This window comes from Dipodomys ordii, unplaced genomic scaffold (assembly GCF_000151885.1).
Source record: "Dipodomys ordii isolate 6190 unplaced genomic scaffold, Dord_2.0 Scaffold85, whole genome shotgun sequence".
Classification (NCBI taxonomy): domain Eukaryota; kingdom Metazoa; phylum Chordata; class Mammalia; order Rodentia; family Heteromyidae; genus Dipodomys; species Dipodomys ordii.
The window spans coordinates 328,332-347,884 of NW_012267301.1; the positions used below are offsets into that span (position 1 = coordinate 328,332).

The window sequence follows — 19,553 nt, forward strand, 5'->3', positions numbered from 1 at the left end:
GTCCGGTCGTGGGACCTGAACTCTGGGCCTGGGCGTGCTGTCCCTCAGCTTTTCAGCTCAAGGCTAGCGCTCTACCACTTGAGCCACAGCGCCACTTCTGCCTTTTTTTCTTTTACTTATGTGGTGCTGAGGAGTCAAACCTAGGGCCTCATTCATGCAAGGTAAGCGCTCTACCACTGAGCCACCTTCCCACCCCTTGTATGGACTTCTTTACTTCCTTCATTTGTTTATCTGTTTCTCTCATATCATTTAGCTGAATGACTATTTTTCATAGGGCTTCCTTTCCTTCTCTTGAAATTCATTTGGGTAGCCTCATCATCATGCTCATGCATAGTCTTGTGTAGACTTTCTATCTTTTCATTAAACATGTATTTCAGCAGTGTTTTTAAAACATTTTGAGAACTATCTTCTAGGACCTTCAGTTTCTGCTACATTGACTGGTTATTTTGTGTGGTAGTTGAGGCTCCTTTACTTGCCATTTTTTTTCTCTCATTATTCTATGGTCCTAATCTCAATTCTTCAGTGATTATCATGGGCCTCTTCACCCACATGTCAATTTCATACTTGTTTATTTTTAATACATTCATAATACATGCTACAAATATTTCCTCTAGCTTACTAAGTGTGTTTTTGAAAAAAGTAAAATTAGGTTATAAGTTTTATGTTTCAGTGTAGGTAATTTTCATAACATAATCCAGTAGATTTGTCAAGCATAAAGTCCATACTAAATTGATCTCCCCATTCACCACTCACTTTTGTTTTTTCCACATTATTCTCCATATGTTTGATGGTCTACTTTCTTGTTCCACTTGACAAGGCCAAAATAATACTGTAATTCTCATACTGTGACCTCTATCTTTGCTATTACACTTTCAATCATCACATGTTCTGTTTTCTCTACCCTCAAAATCCAATTCTAATGTTGACAATATCACCTAGGCCCAAATGACTCATGACTTCTGTTACAAATTATTATTTATTCCTATATTATTCATAACTTTTGGTTATTCACTATTATATTCTTAACTTTAACTAGATCTTTTTAAAAGCGTCAAACATGCCTATTATAGCATTGAAATGATAATATACATAGTGGGAATAAAAAAAAAAGTTTGAGGTGGGCACCAGTGGTTCACTCCTGTAATCCTAGCTACTCAGGAGGCTGAGATCTGAAGATCAGGGTTCAAACCACCCTGGAAGAAAAGTCTGTGAGACTCTTATCTCTATAAACTGCCAGAAAACCAGAAGTGGCACTGTGGCTCAAGTAGTAGAGTGCAAGTCTTGAGCTGAAGAGCTGAGGGACAGCACCAAGACCTGGAGTTCAAGCCACATAACTGACAAAAAGAACAACAACAAAACAAACAAAATATCCCAAAGATTGAGAAAGATCTGTACTATCGTGGGGGCAGCAGTTAATGTTTGAGTACTAGAGAAAGAAGTTGCTTTAAAAAACAAGTACATTGCATTATCCTGCCCATACAATTGTAACCCTTCTGTACGGTATGTTCACAAATAAAATAAAATAAAATTAAAAAAAAAGAATTAAAAAAAAACAAAAAAAAACAAGTACATTGTCCTAGACTAGACTGAATCAACAAATTTTTCTATTCTTAAAAGTCTTTAATAAATAAACATTATTTCTTAAATGCCTGTTAAATACCTGATTATTCTGTACATTTCTTAAGGATTAAAGTAGTTCCTCAAAAATAATAAATGAAACCACTTTCCATCTTGTTATGCTAGTCCAATCTTCAGAAGGGTTTGTTTCTGTTTTCTTGATGATGCTCCACCTTAGAGCCTGGGTGCTGTCCCTGAGATTTTTATTCAATGCTAGTGCTCTACCATTTGAGCACAGATCCACTGCTGTCTTTTCCTGGTAATTAACTGAAGAGATTCACAGATTTTCTCACCAGATTGGCTTCCAATTCTAATCATATTTCAGCCTTCTGAGTAGTTAGGATTATAAATGTAAGCCACTAGCATATGGTTTTAGAAGGTTATATAATGATTTTTTTTATTAGTATGCATTAGTATAAGGGAGAATCAATTGTGATATTCCACATAGTTTTAGAGCATCCAGATAAATCTCATCATCTCTATAACTTTCCCATTGTCTTCCTTCAAGCTTCCATAAGAATTTTACATTTCATTGTTCTATTTTCGTAAGTGCAATAAACTACATTGACTCACTTCTGCTGATACCTATTGCCCCAAAGAGCCAATTTTACTTTCCTATCATTCATTTTAGGGTATGTTAAATGTACCAAGGGGTTTACCTTTGTATTTGAAATATAACAGGTCTAGTGATACTTTTCCTATAGTTTTAAATCATCTCTGTGTTGAAGATTGTATCATTCAATATTATCAAGATTTATAATCCAAGCATCTAATACCTGAGGAAGACATTTATAAGCTGGAGAAACTTCAAGCAAAATGACAGAGATGAAAGACAGTGAACCGATTTCAGAGCAGAAATGGGTGTAGTAACTGAGCCATGAAGATAGATGTCATGTATTTGAGACATGAAAAGACAAAGACATTATTAGAACCCAGTGTAGAAAATATTCACTAGTAGCATACTGAGCCTCTTCTGAGAATTTTTACTGTCAAGTAGAGGCCTAGATTACTTCAGATCGATTAATTCAACTGTGAGTGATACATAAACAGGATTTTTAATATTCATCAATGTTTTTGATGAACAATTCCTTTTCCAGATAGGACTTAGAACCCTTCATTTCTTATTTTGCTAGCTCTTATTTATAAACATCACTCTTAAAAATATGATACATGGACAAAATATTTTAGATGTGGTTTTGTATGTGCAGAGAGCTTTGGGTTTCAGGATTTATGCCATGCTATTTCAGTCATTTAGGTATATGATCTCCTAAGACATTCTCTAATAAATCTGCCTGAGATTATATCAAGTATGCTATTCATTATAGATTTTGCAGATAATAAGGGATGGTTTGGAGGAGAAAAGATCCAGTGTATTCTTCAAATTCTCAATTGTCATGTATTTATTTTGCGAGACCTTGTGGTTAACAAACAAGTCATGTGTGAAAGAATGTTATTGGTATGTGGTTTATTGCTAATTTTATGGGAGAAATACCATTATAATTAATTAGACATTTGTTACTGTCATTCAGAATGGGGCTAGGGGGATTATCCGAGAACCCTAACGGGCAAAAATAAACAATTACCTCCATCACTTTTTGCTAGTATATTGCTAATGGGGAGGAAGACTGGACCTATACAAGAAATTAATCATTGTGACGTTACTGAAGAGTCCGTTTTGCACACTGCTCTATTTCCTACCACTAGCTGGCTAACTTTCATAGTGTGCACTCAGTAAATATTCTTGAATATATTATATATTTATTTGACCTTTAATTGAATCCCAAAGTAAGTTGTAGCAGATTTTCCATGTTTCTGAGTACCAATGTTATGGGCCTTGTAATGGTTTTCTCCATTAATCTTGTTTCCATGGTAAAAATGAGTTGCATCTACTCTCTAGGGATATGTAGGAGGTTGGCCACCTCTCTGCCAATTGTGAGGTCACTAGTAAGACCTGGCTGTGATGAGCCCTTCCTCTCACTGCAGCTGTGCAGCTTTCTCAGTAGTCTCGTTCAGTTCCACTTAACTAGGATGGAATTGCATGAGATAAGTGCCACAAGTGCTCATCACCATGGTGAATGGTTCTGACAAATCACTGAACCTTTCACCCACTAACTATATGACTGAAAATATACAAACCCATGAAATGCTAGGGTGCATGGTAAGTTGGAAACGATCTCTTTCTGTTAGAAAATACTGTAGGCCGAGTAAAGTTAATAAATTTAAGCTTTCTTCTCAAGCTAACAATATGGAACATGTAAAATATTCTCATTTGCAACAAAGGAAAGTCACATTGTTATGAATTATCAGAATCCTGATTGATGAAGGCATGGAAATATTTCTTTACTGTTGAATTTAACATGAGCTTGAGCACATATGTTTAATTATCTCACAGCAACACTAAAAGTTTGAACTTAAGTGATTTTAGTTAGATCAGGGCAATAGCTTCCCCAGAATTAACTGAAGGATAGCTTATTCTTGTCTTTCTTTCAAAGCTAATTTCAAAGCTAATTCTGATTTCTGAGTAAAAATTACATCCTACTTATCTCTTAGCTATCCCCTTTCTTCATTCTCAGTCTTTGTTGTTAGTTGCAACAATGAATTGCCTCTCTTCTTCGGATTATTACAGTGCTCAGGGTTTGCTGTAAGTGCTGTATGTCTTTCCTTGACAATTTCATTTTAGATTTCCATACTTAATTTTTATGGATTGGAAACTCATCTTTCTAGAGAAACCCACATATGTCTTTATCTTAAAACCTTTCAATAATCTCCATACTCCAATCATCTACTTGATTTATCTACTTAAATGTCTCTCAGATATATCAAATCTAAGAAAAACTGCAGCTAGAATTTAGATTCTTTACATCTCCTGAGTAGCTAGGATTACAGATGTGAACCACTGGCTCATTTCATTCTTAAGCTCTAATTTAAACATCACAACTTCTAACAATTGTTTTTCTTTTTTGGGTACACAGGTCAGAAATTCTAGAGTCATCCTTAATGATTCTGTGACCTCATGTCTGAATATCACAGCATTAACAATGTGAGTGATTGCTATCTGATTTGAGTAAGCATCCAAACAGATCATAAGTGTGTTGACTTTGCCTTTACATCCTTAGACTAACTACCACAGTCTTGCACCTGGAACATTGGAAATTCCTTTAAAGTGGTTTCCCTCATTTAAATCTTATCATACTCCAGTTTGTTTTAAAAAAAAACAAGAATGATTTTCTTTAGAATTTATTTTACATTATGTTGTCCACTGTCAATTGTTTCAAATTATAATTACATACAATCTCAGTGTCTTGTGATGATCTTGAAAGGTTACCTGCATGACTGAGCTCTGACAACTGCATGATTCTGTTTATGCTCTAGGTTTTGTGCCTGTTAATTCCATTATTTACAAGTAGGCTTCAGACAAGGATTTCTCTTTCCATCTCAACTTTTCTTTTAGAGGGTAACCTAAGTTACATACAGATATGACCTAAAATTTATACATTATATAATGTTGAAAGTCACTGCTTATTATAAGAATTATCACAGAAAAATTGAGGTACTCTGTCCCTACTCTGCAACTGTGAATCTACCCTCCAGGGACAATTCTCTTTCTTCTTATACTTGCCTCAGTATTGGTGTGTGTCATCATTACAATGCTTATTATTTATTTCTTCTCTTCAGTTATATCTTTTACTGTAATATATTATATGCACTGGGTACAAACAAGTAAAAGTAATAATTTAGATGTTTAATCTTTTGTGAACATGAAATAGTATACTGAATTCCTCCCTTTATATCTTCCAGAGTTATACTTGGCCTTTTCATGTGACATTTTACCATGGAGACATCACTTTTTCCTCCATTCCACTTTTCCTTTTTTCATATGACATGCTGAATATTTTACTAGCTGTCTTTTTTTTTATTTTTTTAGAATCAAAGAGAAACCTTTATTTTCAATAAAATTACCTGTAAGAGATGGCCCACTGGTCTGTGATGAGAATATTCATAGCAGACCAAAATATGTATTTAAAAAACAAAACCACACAGCCTGCCCCTCATACACACATTGCCCCCAAAGCCATACAATCCAAACCAAAAGGCACGAACAAACCAACTCAATACCTGCACACACAAGTTGTCTTTGAATTAGGATTTACAAATTTATATTCTTTCCTATAGGAAAAAAAAAGGGGAGGGGGGGGACACAAAACAAAAGCAAGAGGGTAAGGAAAAACTTCAAGATGAATGCTTGACATGTCTTATAGAAATTCAAGAAAACACAGTCTGTCTACAAGCTAACAGAAAGCAAAAGAATGATCAGTGCTTTTCATATGCTTTGGGTGGGAGGCCTTAAGTCTAACTGATGTTCCCGAACAGTGCAGCATTCCATAGTAAGTGAGTAGAAACACCAGGCACACTACAACATTTACTAGCTGTCTTATCTCAAATATTATCTCTTTGGAAAAGCTGTGTTGATCCATGCTCTCAGTTTCCTCTATTTTTCAGTACCTATTTGTTTTGTTAACTATACCTTGTACGATTTATAATATCTTAAGTATGTTTTTCGTTTTTAAGTATATTTTTAGGTATATTTGCATTGTTTTTTCTGTGCCATTAGTATGTAAGATCCAGGAGTGATGTTTTCATCTTTGAGTTTTCAGTGTCCTGGTTGCTGCATGCTAGGGGGTCCAATAGGCACATTTGTAATGAATATTAAATCATCATCAGGTAGATATAATGGAACATGAAAGGTTTTGGCTGGCCTTGTTTATTAACTCAGGTATGGATTTTAAAATGCATATGCTTTGTATAGTTGGCATGCATTCACATTATAAGCTCAATAGACTTTCTTAATAATACAAAAATTAATATAAGCAATGAGATGACAAAAAAGTGAATGAATATAAAGTTTAATAGTTCTTTGTGTTATAAACAAAAATTAATTAGTAAAAAACAATAAGTTAAGAATAACAATAAAAGTTACTGGTCATTTTGGACATCATAGTGTTAAAATGGAATACTAAATTGTTATTGTATAAGCCTTTACCATCCCATTTTACTTCTTCAAGTGGAGGCTCCCAAAACAGCTATTTATCATACTCAGAATGGAATTTATGAGGAATGAAGTTATGAAGAAGCATTTTTTCTAACTGTTACATTCATATCCATTTCAATGTCAGAAGAAAATACTACAGAAAAGACAATGGTTTATGAAACTATGTAAGAGAAATCTTAGTTTTTCATTTGCAAGAGATAAATCTGTTTCCAGTGTAAGTATCATGCTGATAAAATATGACTATGTTGAAAGGAGATAGCTGAAGAAGCCAGGAAGAGGAACCCTGCAGTAAAATCTGTTACCAGTTTCCAAGAAAAGATAGATGGTATAAAAACCAAAGGAAGATTTCATCAAGTTTTGATTGTAAATATGAATCAGTCAGTGATGTTGCTGTGAATATCCTGGGTTATCTAAAGCCATTCTCCATTGTATCACTCTGACAGCTGCATGGAGCTTGGTCTTTCTCAAACATGCTACCTCTGTTCCCATCTCAGGAACGTTGCTTCTCTCCCTGCCTAGAATGCTCTCTAGCTAATGCTGATGTGGCCATTCTCTTCAGTTTCTTTTCCCTAAGTCCCCTCATCAGACAGATTTTTCTCATATCACTCTCTAGTCCCTTCATAGTCCCTGGCATTTCTGTATTCATGTTAGACATCTATAGCTCTTCACCCTCTAAGCAGTTCTTGAGAGTTTTACTTCGGATGTCTATTTTTACTTTTTTTGGTAAATTTACTCACAAAATTCTGTACATCTCATAATCATCACCCAAACTTTAAATAATGCTAAGTTTAAAATCGTCTATCATATATCTTCTACATTCTTAGAATCCTGCCTTAGAAGAACAACATGCAGTGAGTGACAAAAGATGATGGGGTCAGAGTCCTTAATGTCTTCCCTCCTAAATTTCTCTTTTACTTAGCACATAGGACTTCCTCTAGCTCTTCTAAAACTAGAGTTTATCCTCTAAGGTAGTCAGTTTCAACTCCCATCTTGGTTTTTAGGTGTCTGTCAGGATACTTCAAATCTATCTTTAATCTTTTTTATAATTGCAAAACAGAACACAGAAAACTGGGTATAAATGATCATATAAAACTAAATAGTTATCAAACAAATTTAGGTGTTTGATATTAGTAAATAAATGGTACCTTGTTTCTCATTCTGGAGTGTTGGACCTTAAAGCCTTGTCAATATTTATATCCTGAATTTGAATGTGTAAATTGATACTTGTAGGCATTTATTGAATGGTTTGTAAAGCAATTCAGAAAACAGACTAGGCACAAACACAAGTAAAAACAAGGACTATTAATTTTATTTTTAATGTAATACAAGTTCTTTTAAAAATAACTATATATTTATTTATTACTGGGGTTGGTACCTGTGCTTAAATACAGTCTTGCACATTTGCTCATTGCTGGTGCTTTTACCATTTGAGCTACACCTCCTGAAATTTTGCTTGTAAAATAGAGATGGAATCCTGTGCACTTTTCTGTCTAGGTTAACTTTGAGCTGTGATCCTCTGGGTTTTAGCTTCATGAGTAGCTTACTATTAAAGGTCTGAGCCATCACATTAGTATTTCATTTTATTATTAATTATACAAGAATTTACAATTCCATGTCAGGTTCTAAGTAGAGGTATCCTGATCAATGTCATCCTTTCCATCCTTCTTTCACATTTTTCCCACCTTACATATCTACTCATAAGTTATTCTTGAGATAAACAAAATAGAATATATCATATTCAAACATGTTTATATGTGTATACACATACGACTCCCCATAGATACATACATACCTACATATAAGACTATATGTACATGTACACGTTAGCTTGAAAAGTGGAAAGAAATACATAATGCATTCTGTAAGATTTTGCATTTTGGCTTTAGAGAAACTTTTTAAATATAGTTTTTAAATGTTCCACTCTTTAAAAATTCTTGTATATGCTTGGAAAATGTTATACCAAATAAAAGGAAAAGAGAACTAAAAGAAGGGAGGAAGGAAAGACAAACCAATTGCTACTTGGAAAGCCAGTGTGCCATTGGCTGCTATAGTTTTGAAGTCCAGTCACATGAGATAGTCAACTCAAGATAAAGTTCTGTGTCTTCAGTGCAGTGTTGTGTTTTCTGCCTTGTAAAGGCCTGGCTTTCTACTGATAACAGACTTTACATATCAAACAACTGTGAGGTTTTGCGTTTGCCATTTAAATGCAGAATATTTTTTTAAGATGAGGATTATTTGAAATAGCAATCATATGGCAGGCTTAGGGTTTTACTATAGCCTCATGAATCCTTGTTCATACCAAGCCAGATACTCTTCAGTTTTAATCCTGTCGTCCCCATATATTGACTCGTAATCTAAGGACACAATAAATCATTTTGTAGTTCACTTTTCAACTACATAACTGGTGAAATTAGAAATTGTGTCTCAAGTGCAATGTGTAAATTAAATGATGCATTTAAAGTGTCTTCCATATATGTGTGTTATTTTCTTATGAATATTTAATATTAAGTTGGAAAATCCAAATGACTATGTACTGTTTAAACTGGGTAACTAGAAGGCAATGAAGCCAGAACTGGAGATAGAATCTTTGAGCAGAGGTGATAGTTTGAGGTTGATGTTACAAGATATAATATATGAACAAAACAAGAGGAGTGGATCTTGAAAGAACCCATGCACTATAGAGAGGATTGGGAAATCACAAAGGGGATATCTAACCTCTGAGTGGCAGATGCCTAGATCAGTTGCTGACCAAAGACAAGCTTTGGAATAAGGAGCATTCACTGTGAAAGGAAACAGATAGTTGATAGGAAAGACAAGGACAAGGGCCATGAAAACTTAAGAAGGAAAAAGAGATAATGTTTAAATGTCTTAGAAATGAGAATAAAGGAAACAAAATTGTGAATGATCTTTTTTTGTAAATTTTCTTTTTTAATGTATTTTATTGTAAAAATGCTGTACAGAGGGGTTACAGTTACATGAGTAAGGTAATTAGTACATTTCCTATCCAGCATTGTTACCTCCTTTGTTTTTCCTCTGCCATCCCTCGCCCCCCAAGTTGTGAAGTTCATTTTCAACATAGTGTCTTGTACATCTCATTGTTTCAAACTGTATCCTTATTTCAGCATGTTGTTATTTCCCTTCCCCTCCCCAAATTAGAAAAATGTATATGCAATGCAAAGCACCAAAATGAAACAATTTTACAGAGTTGAGTTTGGATTGTCAAGGGCTAAGATGGAGGTAGAATGCAGAGAAAAAGCCAACATAGAATGACAAAGTAAAAGGAAATTTTAACTTTAAAATTGAGAGGCTTAGTTGCTACTACTAACATTCACATTAATTTTAAGAACTTAAGCAAGCCATGCACTATATCTAAGTTTTTATTTTATTTTTTTAAATTTAGTAGTGTCCAGACAATTTCTAAGTTTCCTTCAATCACTGTAGTTTTATTATTCCCTTTAGAAATGTTTGGCTGTGTAAGAAAATGGAATGGTATGAATAATCTGTTTGCATGAGAGGTTTTCCTAAAGATGATATACTTGGCTAAATAAAGAAGACAATGTTAAAAAAGCTTGAGGGAATAACTGAAATTCATTTTTTTCCCCTGAGATGAAGTCACAGGTGGCATAAGCACTTCAGAGTAATGAACTATGCTAACTTGGTTTTCAAAAGAAAATATGTTTGTTAAAATCAACAACTGTTCTGTACCAGGCCTGAGAAATGAAGATATGATTATAAGTACATATTAAACCCTTCCCCTCCCTTCCACCTCTAATCAGAGAAACATGAGACAATAATAATAGTAGACTCAGTGTAATACATACAGAATGCTGTAGAATTAGAAAGGGAAGACAATGTTACTTTGGAAATAAGAGGAAGTTTGCCTGATTTTGAAAACTGGTAATTCTACACAGACTCAATGACATTTTGGAAAAAAATAACACATGGAATAACCAAGTTGTAACTATGTAATTACAAGTTATTCAGAAATAGAGCATTAAATAGTGTTTATTTACCATTTATCCTTAGTATTTATATGAAGTCTGAGGAAAAAAATAAAATTGGAGGATAAGCAACAGTTTGTTTCATAGCTTTACTCTTCAGATGTCATTATTAATAGTTTTAGTTTATCCTCTTGACATACAGGGAAAGGACCAAAGTTTATGTCAGAAACAATGTTTAAGATAGCAAGAAAATAGGATAGCTACAGTGTCCAGATGCAATCAGAAATCATCTCCAGTTTCTGACTCATATTAGGATTATTTTACTTGATTAAAGATAGAACAAATATGGCATTATAATTTATGCTAAGCCCTGTATTACGATTACATTTTTTATATTGAAATTTTCTAGAATAGAATTTATTTGTGTATACATTTACAGAAATAGGTTAAAGACAAACATGAATCTATTTCATGTAGAAGAAAATATAGTGTTAACTCTTATGTGTTCCCATCATCTTCCATAAATGGAGTAGTAATTATACGATTGCATTTTAAATTAAAATGCTTTCTTTACTTACTGAGATATACACCATAACATTACATACAAGAAAGTGACTAAGAAAATAAAACCAAATTTAAATAGAAAGTCAAATTAGGTGGGGCTTCAGATATTTCTCTAATGCTTTTTAGTAGCCTGGGGAGATACTAGATCCTTTCAGCAACTTCTGCTACCATAAATGAAACATGTACATCAGGGTGTGATACACTTGATCTTGGGAAAATTGATTGGGTTATTCCAACACATTCCAAATACTAACACTAGATTTTCTTTTCTTTTCTTCTCTCTTCTCTATTCCTTCCTTCCTTCCTTCTTTCCTTCCTTCCTTCCTTCCTTCCTTCCTTCCTTCCTTCCTTCCTGCCTTCCTTCCTTCCATCTTTCCTTTCTTCCTGTCTTTCTTGTTTTTCTTTCTCTCTCTATCTTTCTTTTTTTCTTTCTCTATCTCTATCTTTCTTATTTTCTTTCTTTCCTTTTTAATTTTTTTGGTCATGGGGCTTGAACTCAGGGCCTGGGCATTGTCCCTGAGTACTTTTACTAGGGGCTAGTGCTCTAATGCTCTTTGACTTGAGCCATGACTCCACTTCCAGCTTTTTTTGGAGTTAAGAGTCTACTGGGCTTTCCTGGCCAGCTGGCTTTGAACCTTGATCCTCAGATTTTTGGCCTCAGTAGCTAGGATGACAGGCATGAACCACCTGCACCTTGCTCAAAAATTCAAATCCTGTTATCCTCAAAACCTTTTGCATATTGTAGAGTTATAATGGTGTCTCACTTTTCCTTGTTCTTTAGTGACATATTCTTACATTATTATATTGTCTTAATTCACAACAATTATACATATTCATGATATACAAAGGTCTATTTACATATGTCAGACCAAAATCAAACCAACTAACATAATGACTCACATATTTGCCAATTTCAAAATATTTAAAATTTATTCTCTTTGTGATTTTCACAATGCATTGCTGTCACAATATCATGCAATACAGTTCTTGAATTTATGCCTCTGCTCCACTTAAATCTTTTATTCTGTGGCCAATGCCCTGTAAACCTCCACATGCCCTTTTCCAATGGAATGTTTTTATGACTTCATACTTTTTTAAAAAAAAGAATCCACAACTACTCTTCCACTGATGGATAATTATATGGGCTGTATGTCTTAGTAATTGTGAACATTAATTCAATGAATATAGAATGGCAGAGATTGGTTGACACACTAATTTTAGTTTGTCTACTTGTAAGTGGAATCAATGAAGCATTTTTTGGGGGGGAAATATGTCGGTAGTGGGGTTTTGAACTCAAGGGCTCTCACTTGGCTGTGGGATTGTGTGTATATCTATGAATGTGTATGTTTGTGTGTGCCAGTCCTGGGCTTGAACTCAGGATCTGGGCACCACCTCTAAGCTACTTTGTTCAAGGTTAATGCTCTACCAAATTTCTGGCTTTTTGGTGGTTCATTGGAGATCAGAATTTCATGGTTTTTTATCCGTAGGCTGCTTTCGAACTCTGATTCATCAACTCAGCCTCCTGAATAGCTAGGATTACAAGGCATGAGCCACTGGCACCCAAATTACTTGGCTGCTTTGCTCACGGCTGATTTTCTACCACTTGAGGCACACCTTAGTTGAAAAGTAGTAAAGCAGTGGTGGCAAACCATTATCTCTCAGCACTGGGAATGAACAATACCTCACAATTTCCTGCTCTACTTGATGTTTTACTCATGCCTTCATTCTGTGTTTGCAATATGCTCATCTCTTTGATGGCCCCAATAATAATGTTGGTTTGAGCAAATGGAACATTTATACTTTGATTGAAGCAATAGTGTTCAAACATTACTGCTCCTTGGCCAAATCAAACAATGTGATTAGAAGCTGGTGACAGTGTTAAACAGTTGCAATAATACTGATATAAACGATAGCCTAAAAACACACAGACATAAAATTAGAGAAAAATGATGTATACAAACTAGTCAGGAAATGCTGGTAGTTTATTTTCACATAAACAATGCTAAATTGTAAACACTGAATTTCTTACTGTAAAAATCAAAGAAGAAATGACAACAGAACAGGTGCCACCAGATGAGAAAATGTACAGGCTAACTAAATAAATACAGTTAATTTTGTTGCCATAGATGTATACATATACATACATATGCATACCTCAAATATACCAAAATGGTTAAAAATTATTTTGGAAACTTTCTGAAGACCAATAATGGACTAAAATAGTTCGTATTTCTTGTGGATAATGCCTTGTGCCAGACTAATTCATATCACATTTGCTTTGCTTCTAAATTGTACCAATGGAAATTCTGCCTAATGGTGGGTTGTTGTACCCAGGGGCTCTTGTGCAAGAAGGTGATTATAGGTTTATATTCATTTTTTTTTGTGTCCGGTCTTGGGGCCTGAACTCTGGGCACTGTCCCTCAGCTCTTCTGCTCAAGGCTAGCACTCTACCACTTGAGCCACAGTGCCACTTCCGGCAAAAAGCTTATGTGGTGCTGAGGAATCGAACCCAGGGCCTCAGGCATGCAAGGCAAGCGCTCTACCACTGAGCCAACTTCCCAGCCCAGGTTTGTATTCTTTCATGGGTTGTAAAATCATAATGCAAATAAAACAACCTATTTTTGTTAATGAACAAACACAGAAGCTCTAAAAAGTTTCTATAATTCTGTTTTAACCAGAATGAATGTCTTGAATGATACAAACCAAAGATGGTACTTAAATTCCACAGAAAAGTGTTCTAATCAAACTACATTGGGATATTTGGTACAAAATATGCTTCAAAGTGAACTAGGTTTATCCAGTGTACATATTGAATGAATGGATCACCATTTACAATGATACTACATTTATCCTTTACAAAATGACGTTCATGTCTAAAAATAATACAGGCAATATACTAGATAAATTAATTTTTGCTGTATATATTTTTATTGTAAAAATACTGTACAGAGAGGTTACAGTTACATGAGTAAGGTAGTAAGGTAACGAGTATATTTCCTAGACATATACTAGTTATTGCAAATAAGGGAAACCCTGGGACCTATATTTCTTTGGCCCTGGCTTAATTCACTTAATATAATTTTTCCAAGTCTTTCCATTTCCTAACAAATGGGGCAATGTCATTCTTTCTGATGGAGACATAGAATTCCATTGTGTATATATGCCACATTTTCTTGACCCATTCATCTACTGAGGGAGCATCTGGGTTGGTTCCATATCTTAGCTATGGTGAATAATGCTGCAATAAACATAGATGTGCTGGTAGCTTTAGTATGGCTTTGTTTGCGATCGTTTGGATAAATGCCCTAAAGTGGGATCACTGGGTCATAGGGGCGCTCTATGTGAAGTCTTTTGAAGAACCTCCATACTGCTTTCCAACGTGGTTGAACAAATTTAAATTCCCACCAACAATGTAGTAGGGTTCCCTTTTGGCTGCATCCCCTCCAGCATCTTATAAGATTTCTTGATTATAGCCATTCTAACTGGAGTGAGGTAGAATCTCAATGTTGTCTTGATTCGCATTTCTTTTATGGCTAGTGAAGTTGAGCATTTCTTTATGTTTCTATTGGCCATTCTTATTTCCTCTTCAGAGAAGTTTCTCTTTAAGTCTTTAGCCCATGTATTTATTGGGCAGTTGTTTCTTTGAGGATTTGTTGTTGGGGGATTTAATTTTTTGAGTTCCAGGTATATTTTAGATATGAGACCCTTGTCTGTTATATGGCTAGTGAAGATCTCCCAATCTGTGGGCTTTCTGTTGATCGTGCTTGCTATGTCCTTTGCCATGGAGAAGCTCTGCAATTTCATGCGATTCCATTTTTCCAACCTTTCTTTGATTTGTTGTGTTTTTGGGTCTCTCTTAAGAAAATTTTGTCCTTTGCTAAGGAGCCTTAGAGTTTCTCCTATTCCTTCATGTGATTTTTTCAGGGTGTCTGCTTTTAAAAGGCAAAAGATTTATACCATCAAGAGAAACCAGAGTGTGGGGGTGTCTGCTTTTATTTTGAGGTCTTTGATTCATTTGGAGTTGATTCTGTTCCATGATGATATAGACATCCGATTCTTAAAAAAAAGAAAAAAATAGACAACGGCAAAACATTTAGTTTAAGAAATAGTGTTCTAATAGGGAGAAACAAGGATTATTTATCTGATTTTTTTTATTCTGTCAGATTTTCAGTTTATTCATAAATGCCTGGGTTTCTGTTTATTATTATTAAAGTAAAAATTATAGTAATCCTTTATTTAGTGATTATCCAGTATCAAATCCCATAATGAAAGCATGGTATATGTGTATGAAATGTATTTTTCAAACAACTCTAAGAAGAGAATTACTTTGACTTTCCCATAGTTCTATTACTAACAAAGTTATGAACTTAAATAATCTGTCTTCAATATGTTGTCATAGTCATTACACTTCTTATGATAGCATGAAATTAAATTTTATAAGGTTTGTTGTTATAAATGTACCTATCTACATATCTCTTTAACCTGTTCAAAGATTTTGTTGTATCATTAATTTATGGTAAAGTGTCTGCCTGAGGCAGTATAAATAAAATTCACAATTCAATCATCAGCCACAGAGTTCTTCAATGATGAGTGAATTCAAAACTCACACTTATTATATTGGAATAACATTTCAGTATTTTCGGTTTAGATCAATGGTATACAATGCGATTCTACCTACTGGCAATTTGCATGGAGATATACAATATGTACTTGTGTGTGTGTATGTGTGTGTGTGTGTGTGTGTGTGTGTTACGAGATTTTGATCTTAGGGCTTCATACTTGCTAGACACCACCCTCTTTTGGCTTTACATATTTTTCAGGTGAAATCTCATGTTTTGGCTAGCCTGGACAATGTTCCTTTTATACCTCATATGTGACTGGGACCACTGATGCATGCCACCACACTCTGTTTATTTATTGAGATGGAGAGGTATCATACTGACTTTTCCAAGGCTGGCCTCAAATGATGGTCCTAATCTGTGTCTTCATGGTAGCTAAAATAGCAGTAGAGTACTTGACTTTACATCTACTTCTTTAATGATTAGTATTTAATACTTTTAGGTTTAATGATCTCTGGTGTTTCATTAAATTAAGACAACAGGATTTCTTTCTATATCTCATATAATTACTATAAAATTGAAGGTAGTTTTAGTTTTAAGAGAAGTAAAATCTAAATTTTAAAAACTCATTAGAAATTATATAGTAATTACATAAAATATTCACATATACGTACACACATATACATTATATATTATTGTAAAGTCATCAGGGTTGATATTTTTTATTATAGTTTGCCTTAATAATCTTCTTAGTATGGATGTAGAAGAAAGAAGAAAAACAAAAGAGGAAGAGGAAAGGAGAGGAAGGGAGAAAAGAAGTGAGGGGAGGGAGGAAGAGAGAGTGCAGTTGTGAGATACAGAGAGAGGAGAGGAGGAGAAAGGGAGAGGTGGTACAGTTGGTTTTTCTAATTATTCCAGAATTTTATATATGATTTGAAGATTCAATTAAGTAAAGCTGATTTGGATTTTTAGCTTTACTGGAGGTATCTTGAACTGTCAGTCTGGTATGGAGTGAAGTGAGGTGACAATCACCTAGTCTTTCTGTATAGAAGATGTAGTGGATTCTAATAATGAAAATAGATACAAATTTGAAGTCACTAATTGGAGAAATCAAGAGAAAAGAGATAAATTAGGAATTATTCACTTATTGAACATATGCATTTGTGAACTAATTTGTAATCAGGGAGTCATGCACTAGCTGCAAGGAAAAAACAAAACAAAATCATGAATATTCCATGGCTAACAAAATATATGTTATCATGAAAAATAATCTCTTCTGTACATCTAAGAAAAGCATGCATTTATTTCAAAGTCAAGTAAATATTAAATTTTACATAATTACAGTTTGAAGAAATTACTATATCTGGAGAAATATCATTGTGCTACTTATATGTGCATCCAAATAGAATGAACATTAGTTTTACATTGTTAATGTGAAACAGAATTAAGACTTTTGATAGTAGCAGGTTAGGTTTTATATATATATATATATATATATATATATATATATATGTACACACACAAATATATATACACAAATAATATTTTTTCAAAATGCTGGCTCAAGAGCTACTGTGAAATATATACTATTTATATAGTAATCTTAAACAGTTACATAATCAAAATTAAAAGATTAATTCATACCATGTTCTTCCAAGTGGAGTATTTTCCAAGTCCCAATGCAATTTATCTACCAAAAAAATAACTAGGTTTACTTCAGTATATTACAAGAACATCTACTTGTTGTGACAACTTTTATCCAACATATCATATTTTCAACATTTAAGCAATGCTTTATTTCTTTCTCTAATTATCCTGTGGTTTATAAATTGTGAGTTGAAAACTCTAAGAATATTTTATATTTCATTTTAATGCAATGTAGCCTGCATTTGTCTAGATATGTTGTGTGAAATTTTGCCAAATGGAAATAGTCAAGAATTTCAACTGTTGTGATTGCATGCAATTAAATACTACGTTGCTCTTTCTGTACATGTTGTATATGTAAGTGACCCCCGGAACCCCCCAAAGGGAGCTGTTAACATTCCAGTATTTTTACTGTGCATCTGTTGTTGGCATCTAGCCTCCCACCCACAGAGGCTAAGACTAAGTAAAGTTTATGCTATGTAATAAAGAACATAAAGATGAAGTAATAAAATAGGAATATAGTTACTTACTAGTTGGGTTGCTAAATCAGTTACAGTAGAAGACTATGCACATTTATAGCATATGTGTGTAGAGCTTGGGAAATCATTTTTAAATGCTATTTCTTACATATATTTTTGTTATATTCCAGATGGGAGTTATACAGCTCAATGAGGACTTGATATTTATTGAGCCACTCAATAACACAATGGCCATAACAGGTCATCCACACCGTTTATATAGGCAGAAAAAGTCGGTGGAGGAAAGAGTCACAGAGAAGTCAGATCATCACAATCATTACTGCGGCATCATTTCAGGTAATGAATGGCTTAGGTAATTTCAGGTAATGGTCCTAATAGGAACTAACCTTAATGAGATAAATCTTTCTAAATATTCTCTATATCTCTTTGTCTCTATTTCTCTTCTATCTTCCATCACGTTCTCTCTTCTTTCTATTACTTATATTTATTATTTTTAATGCAGTATCTCTTTTGGTAAATAATAATTAAATATATCCACTTTAGAATTTACTTTTAGTATCTTTATACTTTAATATCAAGTGGTAGAAATTCAAAAGATTTTGATAGACAGACATGTAGCATGCTCTGTAGCATTCTTGAATTGTGAAAGAATGGTTGAATTAGAAATAATGCTGGGAATTCCAGATCTGGAACCGAGGGCTGTGCTCCAAGAATCTTATTTTAGCCAAATCTGTGGGAATACCATATTGTTTTAACTAGAAGTATCCTTGTTTGTTTGTTTTTTGTACTTATCAAAAATAATCTTGGAAGTCGGTAGGTATGATTCAAGTGATAGCATTCCTTCATATCAAGTGCAAAAAACCATGAGTTCAAACTCTAGTATGGTCAACCACCCAAAATATTATGTTGCAGAATAAAATTAACAGCAAAATAAAAGAAGAGAAAAGACTCAGACTTTCACAAGCATTCCTAGTAATTGATTTCTTATATGACATTTTACAGAAATAAAATGGGACAGCTGTTCTGGGTACTTTGGGTAGAATTCTGTGCAACAGATTTTGTATAGGAACCCCTTTGTATAACTACTTAAAGGTAATAACAAAAACAAAATCTTTTGCAATCCTAAGAATGGTGAAAGAAATGGATGACCTTTTTTTAGTACATAACTAGGACTTGGATATTGTACATACATTGAGAAAAAAATTCCCTAAGACAAAAATCTTTAGATATTAAATACAATTATTTTAGTAAATTGCTGACTTAGGAAAAATACTACTAACTAGAATATAAGGAAATATTAAGTTATTAAATAATCTTTAGAATGAAATTTTAAAAGTGAATTGTTGTTAGAAAATTTAGATATCACTTTTAAAATTAATTATGCTATTTGAGGCAGGTCTAGGTATATGAATTGTGACAAGTAGCATTGGCAGAGATCATGGGATGTCCACATAATTAATTGTATAAAGTGTTCAAAGTCAGAAATAAATATAATATGCTTGTGTTTGGAATATATTTGTTTTAAGTTAATCTGTTGTTCCTACTTTCTGTTGTGAAACCTCATCGTAGCAATCCAAGAATCATCTTGACCATGGTTCAAGTGAGACTATTTCTGTGTTACAATATTCAGTGAACATGATCAAATAAATTTAAATAAGACACATCCTCTTCTTTTTAAATACAAAGAAGGTAAAGACAA

At 33.7% G+C, this 19,553-nt stretch overlaps 1 protein-coding gene across 1 annotated transcript in view; it reads left to right on the forward strand.

The window, feature by feature from the left end:
- The window catches only part of Adamts19 (ADAM metallopeptidase with thrombospondin type 1 motif, 19), a 247,398-nt gene that overhangs the window by 13,576 nt on the left and 214,269 nt on the right, over window positions 1-19,553 (forward strand). The window contains exon 3 of the mRNA XM_013025479.1: window positions 18,025-18,190. Within this exon, the coding sequence (XP_012880933.1) occupies window positions 18,025-18,190 (166 nt within the window). The remainder of the gene's footprint in view (window positions 1-18,024; window positions 18,191-19,553) is intronic.